The sequence below is a fragment of the Peromyscus californicus genome, unplaced genomic scaffold (assembly GCF_007827085.1).
Source record: "Peromyscus californicus insignis strain IS unplaced genomic scaffold, ASM782708v3 Scaffold_7__1_contigs__length_154581171, whole genome shotgun sequence".
NCBI lineage: Eukaryota > Metazoa > Chordata > Mammalia > Rodentia > Cricetidae > Peromyscus > Peromyscus californicus.
In genome coordinates this window covers 96,011,999-96,031,371 of record NW_026294595.1, presented here as the reverse complement: position 1 = coordinate 96,031,371, position 19,373 = coordinate 96,011,999, and the positions used below count along the sequence as shown (strand labels likewise).

The window sequence follows — 19,373 nt, the reverse complement described above, 5'->3', positions numbered from 1 at the left end:
AGCCAAGACAGCTTCTATTTTCTGTAATGACCAAGTCTTTCGTGTTGAAACTGATGACAATAAATACTAATAAAATATTAAAAGGCCCTCACACAGATCCATCTCGCACCTCTGGAGTTTAATAGAAAACAGGCAGAAACTGAAGTTGGGTCTGTCTTTGAAGAAAGAGGTGGCAGGGGTCAGTTTCCCTTTTGTGGCTCCTGGCTTAATGACAGACCCTATCTGGTATCATATAGGAAGGGAAAGGAAATCCAGTTTCTGTCAAACCCATAGAGGCCAAACGTAGGGCCAAGTGCAACAGCTGAGAAGTGGAGGAAAATCCTGCTGGGGAAGAGGCAGGCAGAGGACCCTCGGGGTCTGTGTGTGAATTCTGCCCGGATCCCTAGGCTGACCCCTGATACATACTTGAGACGAGCTCCCACCTCAGCTGTATGAAGAATTTAAATATCAATGGAGCGAATGCACACATACATGAAACCATTAAATAACACAAGGCCACATTCAGTGCCAAAAGGACCTTTAGACATAGTACATGCCAGGAATTAAGTCAAGATATATATTTAGTGACTACTAAAATAGCAAGAGAAAATAGCCCTGGCCCTTAAGGCATTTATAGAGTTTAAGAGCTCAAATAGTGACCTAGAACACAACGGGGTATTGCAAATGATAGAATAATATACAAATAAAGGAAAAATAATTCTGGCAAGAGTCAGTATTACTTTGCCTAAGTGTTTGTGTCTGGCTGTAATTTGAACAAATAGAATCAGAAGAGAATATTCCAGGCATGTCCAAAGGTGCAGAGGTGGGAAATTAGGGAGATCATTGATAATATCAAGAATCAGCTTTCATTAAAGCAATGAGTGTCTGGCTGCTTGGGAATGGGAAGGGAAGTGACCAATGGGACATGGCATTGAAAAATAAGGACATGTTGCCAGGCAGTGATGGGACACCTTTAATCCCAGCACTTCGGAAGCAAAGGCACGTGCATCTCTGAGTTCAAGTCCAGGCTGGTCTACAGGGTGAGTTCCAGGACAGTCAGGGCTACACAGAGAAACCCTGTCTTGAAAAACCAAATGAGGAGGAGGAGGAGGAAAGAAAGGAGAGGAAGGGGGCAGGGAGGGAGGGGAAAATGTCAATCATGGAGAAGGAAGAGGAAGAGGAAGGAGAAAGAAAAGAAAAGAAAGAAGGAAGGAAAGAAAGAAAGAAAAAGGAAGGAAAGGCATGTCAGTCATGGAGAACCTCCTGTGCAGTGGAAAGTCTGAGCCTGGCATGGTGGCACATGCCTGTAATCCTAGCAGTCCCAGGAGGAAGAGGCAACTATGGAGAGATCCTGACTCAAAAGAAGAGGAGCGAGAGGTAGCAGTCTGTACTTTGCTGTGGGAGAGAAAGAAACTCACAATGACCAGGTCTGGGGAGAAATTTTTTCAAACAAAGCAGGACGTTTTTTAATGTGTATGGGTGTTTTACCTGCTTGTATGTCTGCGTAGTACATGTGTGCCTAGGCTTGGATCCCCTAGAACTGGAATTACCGGTGGTTGTGAGCTGCCTTGTGGGTGCTGGGAATCAAACCCCAGGTCCTCTGGAAGAGCAGCTATTGCTCTGGCCAGCAAAGGACGTTTGTTTGACCTGAAGGAAAGAGTGCACTTGTTTCTAGGCCTGCAGTGGCAGGTAGAGCAAACTGAGTGGCATCAGCTTGTTTTCTCACAGTTCTTGAGTCTAGACACTCAAAATCAAGATGCCGCCATGACCAGGGTCCCTCCGGAGGAAGTGATGGCATTTCATGGCTTGTCTTTGCCTGTCTTCATATGCTCTGCCCTGTGACTCCACGTGGCTCTCTTCAAAAGATACAAATTGGACCCCAATATGACCTCATTTGACCCAATATTTGTAAAGACTTCATTTCCAAATAAGTGCATATTCTGAGTGTCTACCTGGACATGAACCTGGGAGGATGCTAATTCACTCAATACAGAGGTAAATTGACAATGTGACAACTGGCTGCTGTAACCTTGGGAAGCTGAGGCAGGAGAACCACTGCTAGTTCAAAGCCAGCCTAGACTACATAGTGAGTTCCAGGCCAAACTGGGCTACAGTGTGAGACCCTGTCTCAAATGTTTTCTAAAGCAAAGCCACTTGATTAAGCAAACCTAAATTTAGACTATCAAAGCCCGTGAACTCTGGAAAGCAAAAAAAAAAAAAAAAAAAAAAAAAAAAAAAAAAAAAAGTCTAATATTATTTTGGTCTTAAAATTCTGGGTCTACTTAGTACATGCACACACACAAACTTCTTTGTGGTACTGAGAATCAAACCTAGGACCTCACATATGCTAGGCATACACTCTAGCATTCAGTTATATCCCCAGCCCAATTCTTAATATTTTGGTACTCTCTTTTATGGAGCACTGTTATTCATAAATATATGCTGTATGTCTTCATTAATGCCTAATTACTCATGGCTAATTTATACTTAAATACACACACACACACACACACACACACACACACACACACACATACATATATACAGTCACTGAAAGTAGAAAATACTTCATTTCATTATAAATAGTTAAGCTGTAGTAACTAATCCTGGTCCCCTCTGCCCCATTGTTCCAGATGAGTCAAGTATTTGACGGGGGAACACATTTCAGATTTCCAACAAAAATGTTTTCTAAAGCAAAGCCACTCCATTAAGCAAGCCTAAATTTAGATTGTCAAAGCCCCATGGACTCTGAAAAGCAAGTTGTTGGGTCTCATAAGGAGTCTTAAGTCACTGCAGTTGGAAACGCCCTTGTCTCCGCGGGAGCCTTTGTACTGGATTGCTGTATGGGAGGGAGGGGTGTTTGTCTAGAGACTCCGATCTTAAGGCTGTCGGTGCAGATTTTAGTTGAAATTCCATATTCTTGACCTTTACACACTCTAAAATCATGAATTCCGAGCAGCTATTATTTGTAAAACTCAATCAGTGAATAAATATATGTGAACACATTTCCCAGTGTCCCTTAGCTAATAAAAACGTAAATGAATTGGGAGGAATTCAGCTTAAAAGGGAAAACAATTTACAGCGCTGTGACAATTTGACAGTGCCTGAGCACTGGCAATTCTCTTTAATGTACTTCTTTTTGCTGTTGTTCTGTGTGGAGACAGATTCTCACTGCCTGTGGAGCCCTGTCAGGCCTTGACCTTCACGTTCCGGCCTCCATCCTGAGTGCTGGGATTCAGCTGTGCACCACCACCCCTGGCTTTTTAATCCAGCCCCTGACTACCAGTCCTAAGGGTGGAAGCCCTTTTTACATAGCTCCTGGTGGGCTGGCTCCCCCTGGTGGACTGGCCCCTCGGAGGCATGGCTTCCTGCACAGAGCTCTCTTTAGTGTGGAACTTACCACTAACCCATAGAAGGTTATCACTGAGACTCCAACTCAGTTCCAATCCTGTTTGTCATTCCGGGAAAAGGGGACTTAGAATTGTATTTGTTAGATCTAATTCATTACATTTGTGTGTGTGTGTGTGTGTGTGTGTGTGTGTGTGTGTGTTACTCAGAATCAGACCCAGGGTGTTGCATGAATCCTAAATGGTCTTATAATAAAAACCGGAAGCCAGATATTGGGGTAAATGCTGAAAGATCAAAGGAAACAAGCCTCAGCCACTTCTCACCTCGCCAACTCCTCAGCCGATCCTGTCTCCACGAATCCTCAGACTGAATGCCTGAGTCCTAGCCGAAAGGCTCTCTAGTTCCTGTCTCCTCACGCCTTATCTGCCTTTCTCTGCCCAGCCATTTCACTTCCTATCTCAGCCTTCCCAGTGCTGGGATTAATGGTGTGTATGCTTCCAAAATACTGAGGTTAAAGGTGTGTGCCACCACTGCCTGGCTCTGTTTCTCTCCTAGACTGGATCAATCTCATGTAGCCCAGTGTGGCCTTGAACTCACAGAAATCCAGACAGATCTCTGCCTCCTAAGTGCTAGGATTCAAGGTGTGTGCCACCACTGCCTGACCTCTTTGTTTAATCTAGTGGCTTGTTCTGTTCTCTGATCTTCAGGCATTCAGTCTGAGGATTCCCAGAGACAGGATCAGCTGAGGAGCTGGAGAGGTGAGAAGTGGCTATGGCTTGTTTCCTCTGATCTTTCAGCATTTACCCCAATATCTGGCTTCTGGTTTTTATTATAAGACCATTTAGGATTTGTGCAATACCAGGGCCTTGTAAATGCTGGGTAAGCACTCTTCCACTGAGCTACAAGCCCAATCTTTAATTTGCTACATTTAAAAAAATATAAGCTGGTCATGGTGGCGCACATCTTTAATCCCAGCACTTGGGAAACAGAGGCAGGAGGATCTCTGTGAGTTTGAGGCCAGCCTGATCTACATAGTAAGTTCCAGACCAACCAGAGCTATATAGTAAGACCTTACTCTGCTCTACAGAGATGTCTAGGTCTTTATTTATATAAACATGGTTTCTATGCTTCAATAATTAGCTACAATATTAGTAACTTCAAGAAGGAAATGTATTCTAGCAAACACTTTTCAAAGATAGGACTTGGCAAAACAGTGTGCTCTAAAAATAAGTCAATGATCTAAGAAATCTTAATTGTTTCCTTAATTAAGTCAGTATTCAATGACCCATTCATCAAAGTCTTTGTGCTAATGCTCAATTTAAAGGCAGTTTCTCAACCTGTTCTCCCAGCCTCCTTACAGAGATGAAATCATTCTCCATTCCTGATTTTTCTGTAACTCCTCTTCTCATAAATACTTTATATCCTGCTGCCTGGGTATTTCTTTATCCATACTACTCATAGCCTCGTTGAAAGTATCCTACTGTCTGTAATTCACATAAATCCATACAAGTAACTTCCTTAAAATCCTTCCACCCATTGCCGTCACTTGCAATACAATGATCATAGCCCACATCGCCCTCCACCACCTCACCTTTGTCTACCCCTCCAAAACGATCTGCCATAGACCTTGTTGCCCCATAACATTTGGCTTAAACTCTTAGAATGTGTCTTGCTCTTGATGTGCTGTTCCCTGGGCTGTTCATCCACTCTTAAGCCAAGAGATCCCTGTGCCTCCTCAGTGCTCAGCCTATGAATCACTCCCTTTGAGAGTTCTTTTAGGAAGCATCACCCCTCCTCCATAATTTTGTTATGGCAACTTCCATCCCCTGGCCTTTTTCCTCTGATCTCCAGGCAAGCTTTATTTATTAAAGCCCAGATAAAATATCACCACATTTCAGCACAAATAAAATATCACCACATTGATCCTCTACTCAATGGGAAATTAAGGGAATGGTCCCATCAGCCCTCATCTCTGGAGTCCATCTGACAGAAAGAATTCTTTCCTGGAGTCTGATGGTGTCTATGGTGCACTCCGGAAGCTGTGCCAGAATCAGTCTGTTCACGTGACGTCTTACCGGTTTGAGGTCACTGCTTTTCTAAGCATCTTTGACAACTTAAAAACAACATGCCTGAGAACATGGAAGATACTCCTGGAGAGGAACTTGCCCCTGGAGCAACTCTGCGCTGTGTCTCTCTGCTAAGGCTTGTCTTGAGCTGATACCTGCCTTTGGCCCACACAGGCAGTGCTGAAGACGAGCGAGATGTGCAGGTGTGCAAGAAGAAAGTTAAGAACAACTCTTGGGTTGTGTGAGAGGATTGTGTATAGCTCCATGTTAATCTGCCTCCTTGGCTCCCCAGATTGGGGGATTTGGGACTGGTAATAGCTAATATCTATTCTCCATAACTTAAAATTTTTTGTTTGAAAAACATCTCCCCACCAGAAAAGCTGGAAAGATGGCCCCGCAGATAAAGGTCCTTTCTCAGACGACCTCAGTTTGGTTACAGCATTCACATGGGAAAACTCACAGCCACCAATAACTCCAGCTGCAGGGGATCCAGCACCCTCTTCTGGCCTCCAGAAGCAACTGCCCTCACATGCACATAGTCCACACAGTCTGTCTCTCTCTCTCTCTCTCTCTCTCTCTCTCTCTCTCTCTCTCTCTCTCTCTCTCTCTCTCTCTCACACACACACACACACACACACACACACACACACACACACACACCACACACTTTTAAAAAGTAAGCAATTTGACTTCAAATGCTACATATTTCTTAGTTTAAAATCTTCAAACACTTTTTGCCTGAATAACTGGGGTTTTTTTTATTAGCTTTTGTTTGTTTGTTTTTCGAGACAGGGTTTCTCTGTGTAGCTTTGGAGCCCTCCTGGAGCTCACTCTGTAGACCAGGCTGACCTCGAACTCGGAGAGATTCACCTACCTCTGCCTCCCAAGTGCTGGAATTAAAGGAGTGCACCACCACACCTGGCTTTTTAGTTAGCTTTTGAAGGCTTCTCCACTTGTGTGATTGTGATGGTTAATATTGACTGTCAACTTGACAGGGTCTAGAATTCTAGAATCGCCAAAGAGAATGTCCATGAGGGAAATTTTAAATTACATCATTGAAGTGGGAAGGTATGCCCTAAATATGGGCAGTACCATTCCATGGCATGGGATTCTACCCAAATAAGAGGAAGAATCAAGCTGAGTGCCAGCATTCGTCTCATCCGGGGATACAGTGTGCCCAGTTGCCTCATGCCCCCGCCACCATGCTTGCCTTTCCATGCCTCCGTTGTTAGCAGGTATGTTTGCCACAAAAAAGAGAAAAGAAACTAATACAGTACATTCACAGAGAAGCCCACTGTCTTCCTGCCTCCAGCAAAAATGGTTCTCCAGTTGACATGGGTCAGTAGTACTCAGGTCCAAAAGAGTCAACGAATTCAGAAAAGAATTCAGCAAATGGCTGTATACATATGGCTATATGATCAGAGACACAGAGAACGGTAAAGCCAATTCAAGCTGCATGGACAGATGGAGCTATAGGTTGCTTCTGTGAGCCATTTGAAGAACTTACAGGATTCACTATTTGAGATGAATGTGTGCCTTGGAACTCAGATTTGAGTCCCACATACTGGTTGGATACTCTTAAGTATTTCACTTTGCTATGCCTCAGTTTCCCCCTTTATAAAGTGGAATTAATAGAAACCTGCCTTGTGAAATTGTTAGCATTGGAAATAATGCTTACAGAATAATAATGCTTACAGAGTGCTTTTCACACATTTGGCTCCTAAGATAAGGTGGTGACAATTTAGGTTTTCTGGGATAAGTGACATGATGGACTTCGTTTCACCCACATGCCCCCGGTGACTGCTCAAGGAGAATATGTAAAAGGCCTGCTTTCTTGACTTAAAGCAAAACAACCAAAGGGCCCCCCCAGGTCCAGGGCTCTCCAAGGTTCAGCCAGGTCAGTGGAAGGGATACACAGCAGCTAGCATTTCCCTCTGGTCCCTTGGTGTCCTTTCTGTCCCTTCCATGGACACTGATCCCAAGAATACTTCTCTCCTGCTAAACTCTGCCTCAGTCTCTTTCCAAAGCAACCTGACCTGTGACAGCTAACGGTGCTGGGTTGTCACTGATCTCCTGTTGATCTGAGATGGTATGGCACTCAGACCCTGTGTACCTTGGCCAGATGTCAGGAATATGCTTGAGAAAGTTGGATAAAACATCAGATAAAGGAGAAGTCCCAAGATACATGTGCAACTTGCCCATTAAGAGGCATTGGACAGATGGCGTGCGCCTTTGATCCAGCACTCGGGAGGCAGAGGCAGACAGATCTCTGTGAGTTCAAGGCCAGCCTGGTCTACAGAGTGAGTTCTAGGACAGCCAGGGTGGTTACATGGAGAAGCCCTGTTTCAAAAAACCAAAAAGAAAAAAAATGACATTTGACTATTTCCAGGAGTTACAAGCAATCCTAACACCAGCCCACACGAGCCTGGGAGCACAGAAGTGGTTTTGCTGTTCCTCTGAAATAGCTTGGCTATAAAGTTTACATCAATATCATTAAGCAAATGTAGTCATTAGTCTTTTCCAATATTGAGCTTGTAATAGCCTCTCAATGGCAAGGGCCCAGCTAGAGGCCCTTCTGGAAGCAGAACTGTTCTCCTTGCCTGTGTCTGGGCATTGGTGGTGTTAGGCAGTTATTGTGGAGCTCAGCTTGCATTCCAGGCATCTTTTGAGGAACTTGGTGGCATTTAGGCTGGACCCCCTGTCGGACGCAGCCCCACACACACACACCAATATTCCGTAGAGTTAAACCAAATTAAACAAAGGTTTATAGCCATGAGATCAATCCTGTGTATGGTTTGAATGAGAATGGCCCCCATAGGCTCATATATTTTAATGTTTTATCCCTGGTTACTGGAGCTGGTTGGGAAGGATTAGGAGGTGTGGCCTTGTTCAAGTGGGAATGGCCTTGCTGGAGGAGGTGTGTCACTGGGGGTGGGCTTTGAGGTTTCAAAAACCCCATACCAGTCTCTCTCTCTCTCTCTCTCTCTCTCTCTCTCTCTCTCTCTCTCTCTCTCTTTCAGGATGTAAAGCCCTCAGTGCCCTGTCTGCCCTGCCTGCTTCCTGGCATAATAATGGATTAACCCTCTAAAACTATAAGCAAGCTCCAGTTAAATGCTTTCTTTTATAAGAGTTGCCTTGGCCATGGTGTCTTGGCACAACAGTAGAACAGTGACAAAGACACTGTGTTCATGTCTAGGGTTAAGTCAGACTTGGATTTGTACAGGGACAGCATCTCCCAAAACAGCCTTACCCCGGCTTGCCCTTTCTCTGTCCTTTCCTGCACTGAGTTTACCAGGTAATAGAGTTGAAGACCCAGGAGGAGTAGCTCATCCAGAAAGATCAGCTATTGCCAATTAGCCTGGCCCAGTTCACTTATTAACTAATCAAAAAATACTTCCGGAAGATCATGGACAAGGGCCTAGACTGTGACCTGTGCTGGCGGCACTCACTGGATGCCAGACTTCATGTCTCTCGGAGAAAGGTGAACACGAACACAATGAGGCCAGCAGCAGGACAGTGGTATACCGAGTGCCATGAGACCAAAGAGAAATTCCCTTCCCCAAAACCACTTCTGCATGTATCAAAACCCTGGATCCGTGTAACCTTGTGGTCACTTCAGAGCTTTGCTCGGGGAAGCCCTCAGAACCCAACAGTTGGGTGTTTTTCCTAATGGCTTCCAACCACTTTGTGGCCTTGAAGTAATGTAATGTTCAACTGGCAACACGTGGTGGCCGAGACCTTCAGCGGTGACATCTCAACCAGGGTTGCTAGGCAGGCCTGAGCAGACCTGGACCACAGAGTTTGTAAACTTGCTGGGCAGATGCACAGGTGTGACATGAATGTGCCAGGGACCTTGCTGGGCAGGGGACCGTGCACTCACCCCACTGCCCAGACCTAGCAAGAGGAACAGCCACACGTGTGCAGAACCAGGCTCCTCTACCTACTCTCTACATCCCACTGTGAAGGCTGGGCCATGGGCATACCTGGAGCCCCGAAGAAAGAGGCATCCTGCCCCCTCCTTTAGTGCATATTAGGAAATACATTGCCAGGCCCAAGAATTGTTCCTAGACCGAGAGACACCTCTTGTGCCTTGCACTGAATCCATCCGTCACACTGAAATGAGCATCCCTTGCAGGATAGGAGCTGCACATAATAGTGCTTCCTGCCTTAGGCCTACTAGAGAGGCAGTTTCTAGAATGGAATAAATTTTAATTGTTCTTTCTGTTTTCTTTGAGCAATGGCCCTGAGGTTTTGTTTTTTGTTTCCAGTTACATAACCTAGTAATAAATATCTTAAACATCTACATTGTTAAAGCCACTATATCACCCTTTTAAAAAAAATTAAGCCAGGCAGCGGCGGTGTATGCCTTTAATCCCAGCACTCAAGAGGCAGAGCCAGAAGAATCTCTGAGTTCGAGGCCATCCTGGTCTACAGAGTGAGATCCTAGACAGGCACCAAAAACTACATGGAGAAACCCTGTTTCGAAAAACCAAAAAAAAAAAAAAAAAAAAAAAGAAAAAAAAAAAAAAAAGTCAAGCGTGGTATCTCATGCCTGGAACTGGAGGTAGGAGGATCAGGAGTTTGAGTACAGCCTCTGCTACAAAGGGAATTTGAGACCAGTCTGGACTACGTAAGACCCTATCTCCAAAACAATTAATGAATTAAAATTAATTGTAAAACAAATTTTTTGAAGTCCTGTCTTAGTAGATGAACATAGAATATGATAACTGGCATCGCCTGATAGAATCAGTGGCTGTGGCCATGTTCGTGGATCCTCTCCCAGGAACCAGGTGGGGAAAGGAAAGGCTGGATGTAATGCTAAGACATCAGTGTAACTGTGAACCCTTGAGGAGTCTGATGTAGGCAGGAGGCAGAGGGTTGGGCCCATCTCCATCCTCACCTAGAAACCAGAGTCCAAAGACCATGACAACAGGTGTTCTGGAACAGACACCCTGCTACAGCAGAACTGGGTGAGAGGCAAGCCCGTCCTGCGCCTTGGGTTTGATGATACCTGCAGCCTGTGCTCTGACGGCCAGGGTCATAGCAAAATGTAATGAGTTAAATGGGGTTTTCACACTCTGCATGGACATCCTCCGCACTCACATGCATGTCAGTGACCTAAGCCAGTTCTCTGACCTGAGCAAGGATTGACAACAGGGCTTCTGCGGCATGACCCTGGCATATGAACCTACCTAGATGAGTGTGCCATAGTGAAAATCAACCCCAGCCCTTGACATTTTCATACAGAATGGTGATTGTGGAGGCAAAGGGGCTTCTGTGTTTATTAAGGATAGGTGAGAACAATGTCTAAAGGAACACCAGTCTTCTCTCCCTCTGAAGTCCTGATTTCCCTCCACACCAGACTTTCCACTCTGCCAGGAGCTACATGGACCCCATGGCAGCCTATGTAAGACAGTAGGTCCAGCAGATGGTCCTCACTGGTTCTTCCCTGGCTTCCTGGTGAACCAGCTGCTTATCTAGCTGCAGCCTCCGAAGTTCCTGGACAGATTTTGTTGGTTAATAGCAAAGCAGAAAAAGTGAGCTCCTGGGTCCAGAGCTCAGCAAGAGTTCCCTGCTTCAAAGAAAATGGACAAGAGTATATGCCAAGGTTAGGATGTCCGTGGTCCTGCTATCAGCATGTACGGCCCTCAAACTCCCTTTGCCTCAGAGAGCTGGGCTGATCGCAGTGTGGGACTACAGGGCAGAAAGCAGAAAATGACCCAGGAATTGCCACACTTTCTGCTCCACTAATTTGAGTCTGACCCTGAGAAGATGAGCTGATGTGTTGGATCCTCTGTGCAATACCAAGCTTTCACACAGTGTCCGTGCTTGAACCCCAGACACACAGGCCCTGACACTGACCAGGAAACTGGGGAATCCTCAGTCTGCAGAAAATTTCAATGTAAGCTGGAATAGTGCCAGAAGCCGTCCCACCCCTGGTGCTGTCCTTCCCCAGCCAGGCCTTGTCCAGCTCTTGCCTTTTCCAGGAAGCCCTTAGTCTGCGTGTGGCATTTCCCCATGTCTGGACTCTGGTACTTCGAAATCACAGGGCCCTCTTTCTATAAACTCTCCATCTTACCCCACCTCCTCCCTCCATCTACCCCACCTCCTCCCTCCATCTACCCCACCTCCTCCCTCCATCTACCCCACCTCCTCCCTCCATCTACCCCCACCTCCTCCCTCCATCTACCCCACCTCCTCCCTCCATCTACCCCACCTCCTCCCTCCATCTACCCCACCTCCTCCCTCCATCTTACCCCACCTCCTCCCTCCATCTACCTCGCCTCCTCCCTCCATCTACCCCACCTCCTCCCTCCATCTACCCCACCTCCTCCCTCCATCTACCCCGCCTCCTCCCTCCATCTTACCCCTGCCTCCTCCCTCCATCTTACCCCACCTCCTCCCTCCATCTTACCCCTGCCTCCGTCCTGTATCTCACCCCTCTGTAAGGTCCCATAAAGGTTCTCATTTAACCCCATGTGGCCCAGAATGAGAAAGTCATGGTTATTCATCCTCATGAAGCCTCCTTTAGTTTGGACTTCAAATCTCCGTGCCTCTGAGCTTGGCAGGATTGAGAAAGGTTAATGACGGGGCTTTCTGCATGCTGCTCCCCCACCAGGGTGCACCATGCCTGATTCCATCCAGGATGGGTTAAAATGAAGTGCTCTCTTGCCCAAGGCTGTTTATTATGAGGCAGAAAATGCAATTAACCTTAAGTGGTTTGGGTCACTGGCCCAAGCTTGCTTTCTCCTCGCGACCTCTGTCCCCTTGCCAAAGAATAGTCAAAACAGAGACCCAGAATCGGGCATGGCACGGAGCAAAAACATAAATGTTCCCATCATTCTGTGCACCACGCAGAGAGAATGAATGCCTTCACTTACATGCACTGTTATTTTCAATATGTGTGTGCTGCTGGATTCATAAAATACAGAGTTACTTTTAAATGAGGGCTTAGTAAGTTACTATGACCCAGTAACGTCTTTGGGAAGAGAACAGCCTCTGAGTTTAGCGGGGGACAGGGACTTGGGTGCTCTGCCTCCGCTTCCTTGTCCTGAAGATAAACAGGCGCAGGCTGGGAGCTGTGACTAAATGGTAATCACCTATAGCACAACTGCCTGTTTCTCCAGGGTAACCAGTGACACAGCGTTTCTCTCACACTTTCCCCAGGTTTCTGTGTGGTTGGAAATTAGCTCCAGCCTTTAAAACTCACGCTAGCTGTTCACAGGGCAGTGACTACCGTGGTGTGAATAACGTGTGTAGAGGAAAACCCACCCCACCCCGCCAGTGTCTTCTCCTCTTCTGTTCCACTGCTCTGAGGGAAGCGCTCGCTCGCATAGGGCATGCTGCACCGACTGACTTGAACACATTTTCTCCCCTCCCAGAGGACTCTAATTAGGAGTGTAAGCTCATATTCTGCAGCAGCAACAAGGAAGGAGTGGACAGACCCTGCCCCAAGAGACAGTTGCTGCTGGGAGAGTCCTTCTAAAGACTTGGCTTGGGACTCACCAGCTGGCAGTCTCAGGGTGACTCCTAGTCTCGGTCCTGTTTCTGTGGGAGAGCAAAGAGTGCAGGATTGGGGCTGCTGCTTCAAGTATATATATACATTAAAATTCATGCCTATAGATGTACCTGTATATAGAGAGACTATTACATAGCAGTTTGTTTGCAGGTTGCCCCTAGGAAGACCATGGGGCCTAGAAGGGAATGGAAACTAACTTTGTAGCATAATCTTTTGTACATTTGAATAGCATATCCTGTGCTTATCTTACTTATTCAGCAAACAAGACGTGATGTCTAAGAGGATGTCTAAGTTGTGATCTCTCTGGTTACTGGTAGAGAAGGACGGAGAGGGCAAGGATGGGAAGAGAGTGTGCTAGAAGGCGCAGGAAGTGGTCCAGCTGAGAGACAGGTGTGGTTTGACCTATGGAATTGGCAATGGGGATGAAGAGCAGTGGAATTCTCGAGTTCTGGTATCTCTGTGGTGGGAAGCTATTGAGTTTCTCCCAGGTGCTCAAAGCCTCCAAACGCCAGAGACTCTGTGAAGTGTCGCACTGTGGAGGACGGTTACGGGTGTACACTACCTTCATATCCAAATGCAATTCCTAAATCATTCTTACAATTATTAAACCAAAATCAAAAGCGAGGCATGGCAGTGCTGGAGAATCTTGCTGTCCAGCCAGTCTGGCCAAGTCAGTGAGCTTCAGATTCAGGGAGAGGAGCCCTAGCCTCCATGTGTGCGCGCACACACACACACACACACACACACACACACACACACACACATGCACGCGCGTACCTGATACACAGATGCACTCATACACACATGCACACACACACACATGCACACGATACACAGATGCACTCATACACACACACACACAATTCACCCTAAAGAGTTGCACACAAATAGACATGTGCACACCCACGTGCACATACCTCTTATCACACACACACACACACACACACACACACACACACACACACACACACACACACACACACACACACACCAGCCCGAAGAGTATGCATTTCTCAATGGAGCTTGCTTTCTTTGCAGAGAGATGCCAAAGGCCAGTACCTGTTTGACCTCCTTTGCCACCACCTGAACCTACTTGAGAAAGACTACTTTGGGATTCGTTTTGTGGACCCAGATAAGCAGCGGGTAAGTCAAAATTCAAAGCAGAGATGGAGCACAGGGTTAATTACTAGGCCTGAATCTTTGGTTGTATATGACTCATATTCAAAGTTTAGCCTCAGGAGTCAGGAACCAGCCAGACCCTGTAGTTGGTATCATCACATCAAATCATAGCACTGAGCCTGAAAGTCACTTGAACCAGAGTTCAGCTGAGGAAACCTGGCATCTCACAGAGGTCAAAAAGGCAGCCTCAAGAGCTTAAGCAAATTGCCCATGGATGCCCACTAGAGGTGCAGCTGGTAGGCTAGTGTTGAGGTTATGGAGCCCGGTGCACAAAGGAGGCATCTCTTGCTTCCTCCGTAGTAAATGGGCTGACCTGTATTTCAGGCAATCTTGCCCTGGTTGGGTAGAGCCTTCCTGGGCAATGCCGGACTGGTCTAGGCAGGACAGAGTGAGCCAAACGGACATAAGCCCTCGAGCACCTTGCGAAGCCTGAAGTCCCTTCTCTGCTCTGTGCAGTGAAGGAAGTTTCAGACTGCGGGCCTTGACAGAGACTGCTGTCTCAGACAGGAGGAAGTCCACTTCCCTTGGGCCCCTGGGTCATCTCCAGCATCACTTTCCCAACCCGCCTTTTCCCTTCTGTGGTCTAGCCAGATATTGTGAACTCTGACATGCCTGTCTCCCTTTCAGACCTCAGTCCTTCAGTTCCCCTGCCTGGAGCATGCTTCTCCTTTTCCTCTTTCCACACTCCATAGTTTTCTCCTGACTATCCCCTTTTCTTCCTGTCTGTCTGTCTGTCTTTCTTTCTTTCTTCTTTCTTTTTTGTTTTGTTTTTTTTTCATTTTATTTTGTTTTTGTTTTTCTTTCTTTTTAAAAAAAAAAAAGATTTATTTATTTATTATGTACACAGAGGAGGGCACCAGATCTCATTACAGATGGTTGTGAGCCACCATGTGGGTGCTGGGAATTGAACTCAGGAACTCTGGAAGAGCAGTCAGTGCTCTTAACCTCTGAGCCATCTCTCCAGCCCCTTTATTTTTCAAGACAGGGTTTCTCTGTGTAACAGCTCTGGCTATCCTGAAACTCGCTTTGTAGACCAGGCTGGCCCTGAACTCACAGAGAGCCACCTGCCTCTGCTAGGATTACAGGCGTGTGCTACCACTGCCCACCCCACCCCCTTTCTTTTTTAAAGATGTATTTTTATTTTGTTCATATGTATGTGTGTTCGTCTGTGTGTGTGCGTGCCATGTGTGCATCCATGCCCTCAGGAGCCAGAAGAGCATGGTGGATTCCCTGGAGTTGGCGTTACAGGCAGTTGTGAGCTTCCTGATAGGGGTACTAGGAACTGAACCTGGGTCCTCTGCAAGAGCAACAAGCACTTAACCCCTGAGTCATGTCTCCAGCCCCAAAGCTGCCTTCTTGTCATGCTTAAGGTCTTCCCTGACCCTGCTGTATATTCCCCTCTGCTCCTCTGTTCTCTAATATCTGCCCATCATAGCACTTCCTGCACTGTGTTACGAAAGCCTTTGTTCCAAGAGGGACCATGCAGACCGCATCTCATCCATCATTGTCTCCCATGGAGCCCATGCAGGGCCTAGAATTCAGCTGGCGTTCAATACGCATTTGCTGAAAGAATGAGTTAATGATTTGTGGTGCTTTGATGCTCACCTTCGTCCTCCCAGCCTGTAGACACCTGCATTTCTGCAGCTTTGATTCCTCAGCCCTTTGCTGACTGTGAGGCTGTGTTATCTGGCATCCCTCGGAAGTGGGAAAATATGCAGGCACATGCAGGCTGTGTGCTCACCCACCACCCATGCTCATCTGCCACTCTCCAAAGACATCATCACAAATCCTACAGAGCTTCGTAAATCCTGTAGGGCCCTCCTTCTCAGGTTCAGGATTTCCTTCACAGCTCCATATAGGACTGTCTCTGCTATTATCAGGGGCCTTGGAAGACTTATAGGGTACAGCATCCCAGCACCACCCAGAATGACGGGTGCTGGGTGGGGCTATGCCCTTCACCGTGCCACCTCAAATGCTGCTCGTCCTTTGGTCATCTGAGCCACTGTGTCCTCCAGGTCATGTTTAGGGTTGTGTACTAAAGATAGGAGTTTTAGCAAAGACTCTTAAGACACCTGCCATGCAGGTTTCCTCTGCCTAGCCCTGCCCCATCCTTAATGTACTTATCCCTCCCTGCCTGGCAGAGCTGAGAGCAGCATCAGTGTTTGGAGATTTACCCTCCAAGTTTGTCCCTTTCTCTGCTCTGTTGACACGCTGCGCTTAGTTCGGGACCGTAGTGTGAGGCCACAAAGTGCCTGGATAGCAAGAAACTGTCCTTACTGCTATATGTGCCCATTCTCTAGAAAGGCTCATTAGCCTTCCCTCCCACCTCCAGTGTTTGTTTGGGCTAAGCTTTCTCTCTTAAAAAAAAATAATAATAATAACGAGGGCCATATACACCAAGATCTCTTCATCTGCCCCAGAGATAGCGGTATATAAAGTAAAAGGGCAAAATGTGTCCCGTTGATCATTTTTCAGTTAGGTCAGAATGTGCTTGAGGAGAAAAAGGATGTATGTGGAGTTGATGGAGATTAAAGGAGTATGTCCGGGCGGCGGTGGCACATGCCTTTAATCCCAGCACTCGGGAGGCAGAGGCAGGCAGATCTCTGTGAGTTCGAGGCCAGCCTGGTCTACAGAGTGAGTTCCAGGACAGGCACCAAAACTACACAGAGAAACCCTGTCTCGAAAAAACAAAAACAAAAACAAAAAAAATTAAAGGAGTATGAACAAGAGAAGATTGGGAACGAAGAGCATAGCCTTTATGAAGAGTCTGCTGTAGGCTAAGCTCGGCAGCAGGCTCATGGAGACGGAGCACCAAGTGTGCCTGGTGCTGAGCCAAGAGCTCCACGCACATCCCATCATGCAGTCCTTAAGGCACGTGATGAGACTCCAGTAGATTAAGCCAGGTTGTCCAACCAAGGTAAGTGGCGAGGCCAGTCCGGAGCCAGGGCAGTCTGGTTCTGTAGCCTGTGTGGTTTCTGAGGCTGCATGCTGAAGTCACATGGTAGCCCAAGAGTGAGGTGACTCTCCCCAGAAAAGGAGCATGGAGTACAGAGGCCCGTGAGAGTCCTGGAGAAGTCTTAAATGCCTTCTCCAATGTGATGATGCTATTCTAAATCCACTAATTCATGGGAGAGGTACAGGAAGTGAATTCCCACTCCCAGGGGTGCAAGGCAGACAGCAACCTCCTCCCCTGGGCTCCACCGTGGTCTCAACAGCTCCTCACTGCTTGCTCACTGAGTGTCCTGGGGCTCCTACCTCGCCGCCCTTCTCTTCTGGAGCAGCTGCCTCCGGCGTGCCCCGCCGTCCCGCTCAGCCTGAGCCTCTGCCCTTCTTCCACCTTCGTTTGCGCCCTTTCAAGCCTCAGAGTGTGAAGATGGTTCCCCTCTGACTTGATCCCCTCTGAATCTTGTCTCTGTCCCTGATCTCACCTCATGTTATCCGTGTGCCGTTCATTAGTTCTGGGACTCAGTCTACAAGAAGCTGTCACCACATTGCTGGGACAATCTCAAGCTTTCTCCCCTAAAATCCCAGCTCTTCCTAAGGTTCTCCAACTCCAGTCCTCTCCTGAGCCCCTCACCGCAGTCCGAACGAAAGCGGTCTCTTGCCACGGCCAAGGAAAGGAGCCTTTTCTGTAACTCAGCTCATCTTCCCTTTGCAGACCGCATGTCTCGGTCAGTCCCTATCCTTTCTGTCTTCTTTTACCTACCTGTCAGTCTAGGCTTCCGTTTGCTGCCTCCCTGACATCCGCTGTGTTCTCACTCTACAGGCCTGTTACGCTCTGAACCGGACAGGCCTCCTGCACCTTCCCAGGCAAGGCTGCAGCTCCCAGTGGCGGCTCCCCTGCTATTATTGCACCTCTTGCCTCTGCTTCCCTGCGAAGCAGAGCTGCGGCGGGCCGTGTAATGTGAGAAGGGCCTCTTAACCACGCTGAGTGGCTTTAATAAGTTGCCAGCCTCGTGGGAGCCCAGATCAGAGGAAGCAAGAGAGCAGAATGTCAGCCCAGATTATCCATGTGGAGCTGACAGAGCTGGCTCTTAGTGAGTCCATTAACTACATGACCCACAGCCCGGCCCAGAGGGCGAGAGCTGGGAACCGAGGGAAGCCAGGAGGCTGTCTGCATGGCCTGGCTACTTTCCTGCAGAAGAAGTTCTCTTCCAAGACTAAGCGGAAGTAGACAGAAAAGAGAGCACTGAGGAACCCATCCCTTTGCCCATTCCATAACTACAAGTTGCCCATGTGCTAGGCCCTGGCAATTATTTGGTAAACAAGTCAGTTCCTGTCCTCAGGGAAGTTACAGCTGGCATCTTTAAGCGGCCTCCAAAGCAGTCAACCCCCAAATAATAGCAGTTTTAGCTGTCTACCGGTCGGCAAGTTACTTGCTTAATGCAAAAGCAACAAGCGTCAGTAATGAGTTTTATAAAGTACCCACAGAGATTTGAGAAACTTATCAATGATGAGCTAAGCTGGGAAGAGATGCTCAGCCGTTAGGAGCACTTCCTGCTCCTCCAGACAACCCAAGTTCTGTTCTCAGCACCCACGTTGGGCAGCTGACAACCACCGTTAACTCTAGCTTCAGCTTTCTGACACTGTCTTCTGGCCTCCGTGGACACATGCACTCACATGGCACGCACGCACACACGCACACGCACGCACACACGCACGCACCAAATAAATAAATATCTTTAAAAGAGAGAGGGAGAGAGATTAGAATAGCCTCATTGTTGCCTTCCCCCAAGCTTAAGAGGCATGAGGGAGAATGAGAAATGTAGTGTTACTGTATTCTAGCTACAAAACACCATGGGAAACAGGATACTATTCTACACATTGGTTGCAGGTAACGATCACAAGAAACTAAGACTTTAAATATCCTCGTGTGCCAGGAAAGCCTGAGTAATACAAGGATTGCCTACCTGTGTTACTCAGAAAAAAAAAAAAAAAATGGACGTACACACCAGCCATCCCTAGCTCCTCTTCACTATGAAATCTCTTCTTGTCAGTACTTTTTAGAGTCGCCACCAACCCCCTCCACCCAACTCCTTTGCCAAAAGAAGTGGTATTTAGTACAGTGCACACCAAACATTAAGCCGGCAGCTCCCCACTCAAGCCAAGCCCACTATACAGACATGCATGGTTATCTGTGCCTGTGGGCCTGCCAGGAACAGGGCTCAAAGCTGGGGCACCCTGCTTTGGGGGGTGTCACAGGGAACCCTGAGAATGGCACCTGAAGCAGGCACGACTTTCCCCTTCACAGCTGGCCCATCATTGGTGCTTATTTCAGAACA

The 19,373-nt window shown here is 47.3% G+C and overlaps 1 protein-coding gene across 5 annotated transcripts in view; it reads left to right on the top strand.

Moving 5' to 3' along the window:
• Positions 1-19,373, top strand: part of Frmd5 (FERM domain containing 5) — a 278,946-nt gene that overhangs the window by 213,955 nt on the left and 45,618 nt on the right. For all 5 annotated transcript variants that reach the window (XM_052722787.1, XM_052722788.1, XM_052722786.1 and 2 more), the window contains one exon: positions 13,951-14,055. In XM_052722787.1, the coding sequence (XP_052578747.1) occupies positions 13,951-14,055 (105 nt within the window). The remainder of the gene's footprint in view (positions 1-13,950; positions 14,056-19,373) is intronic.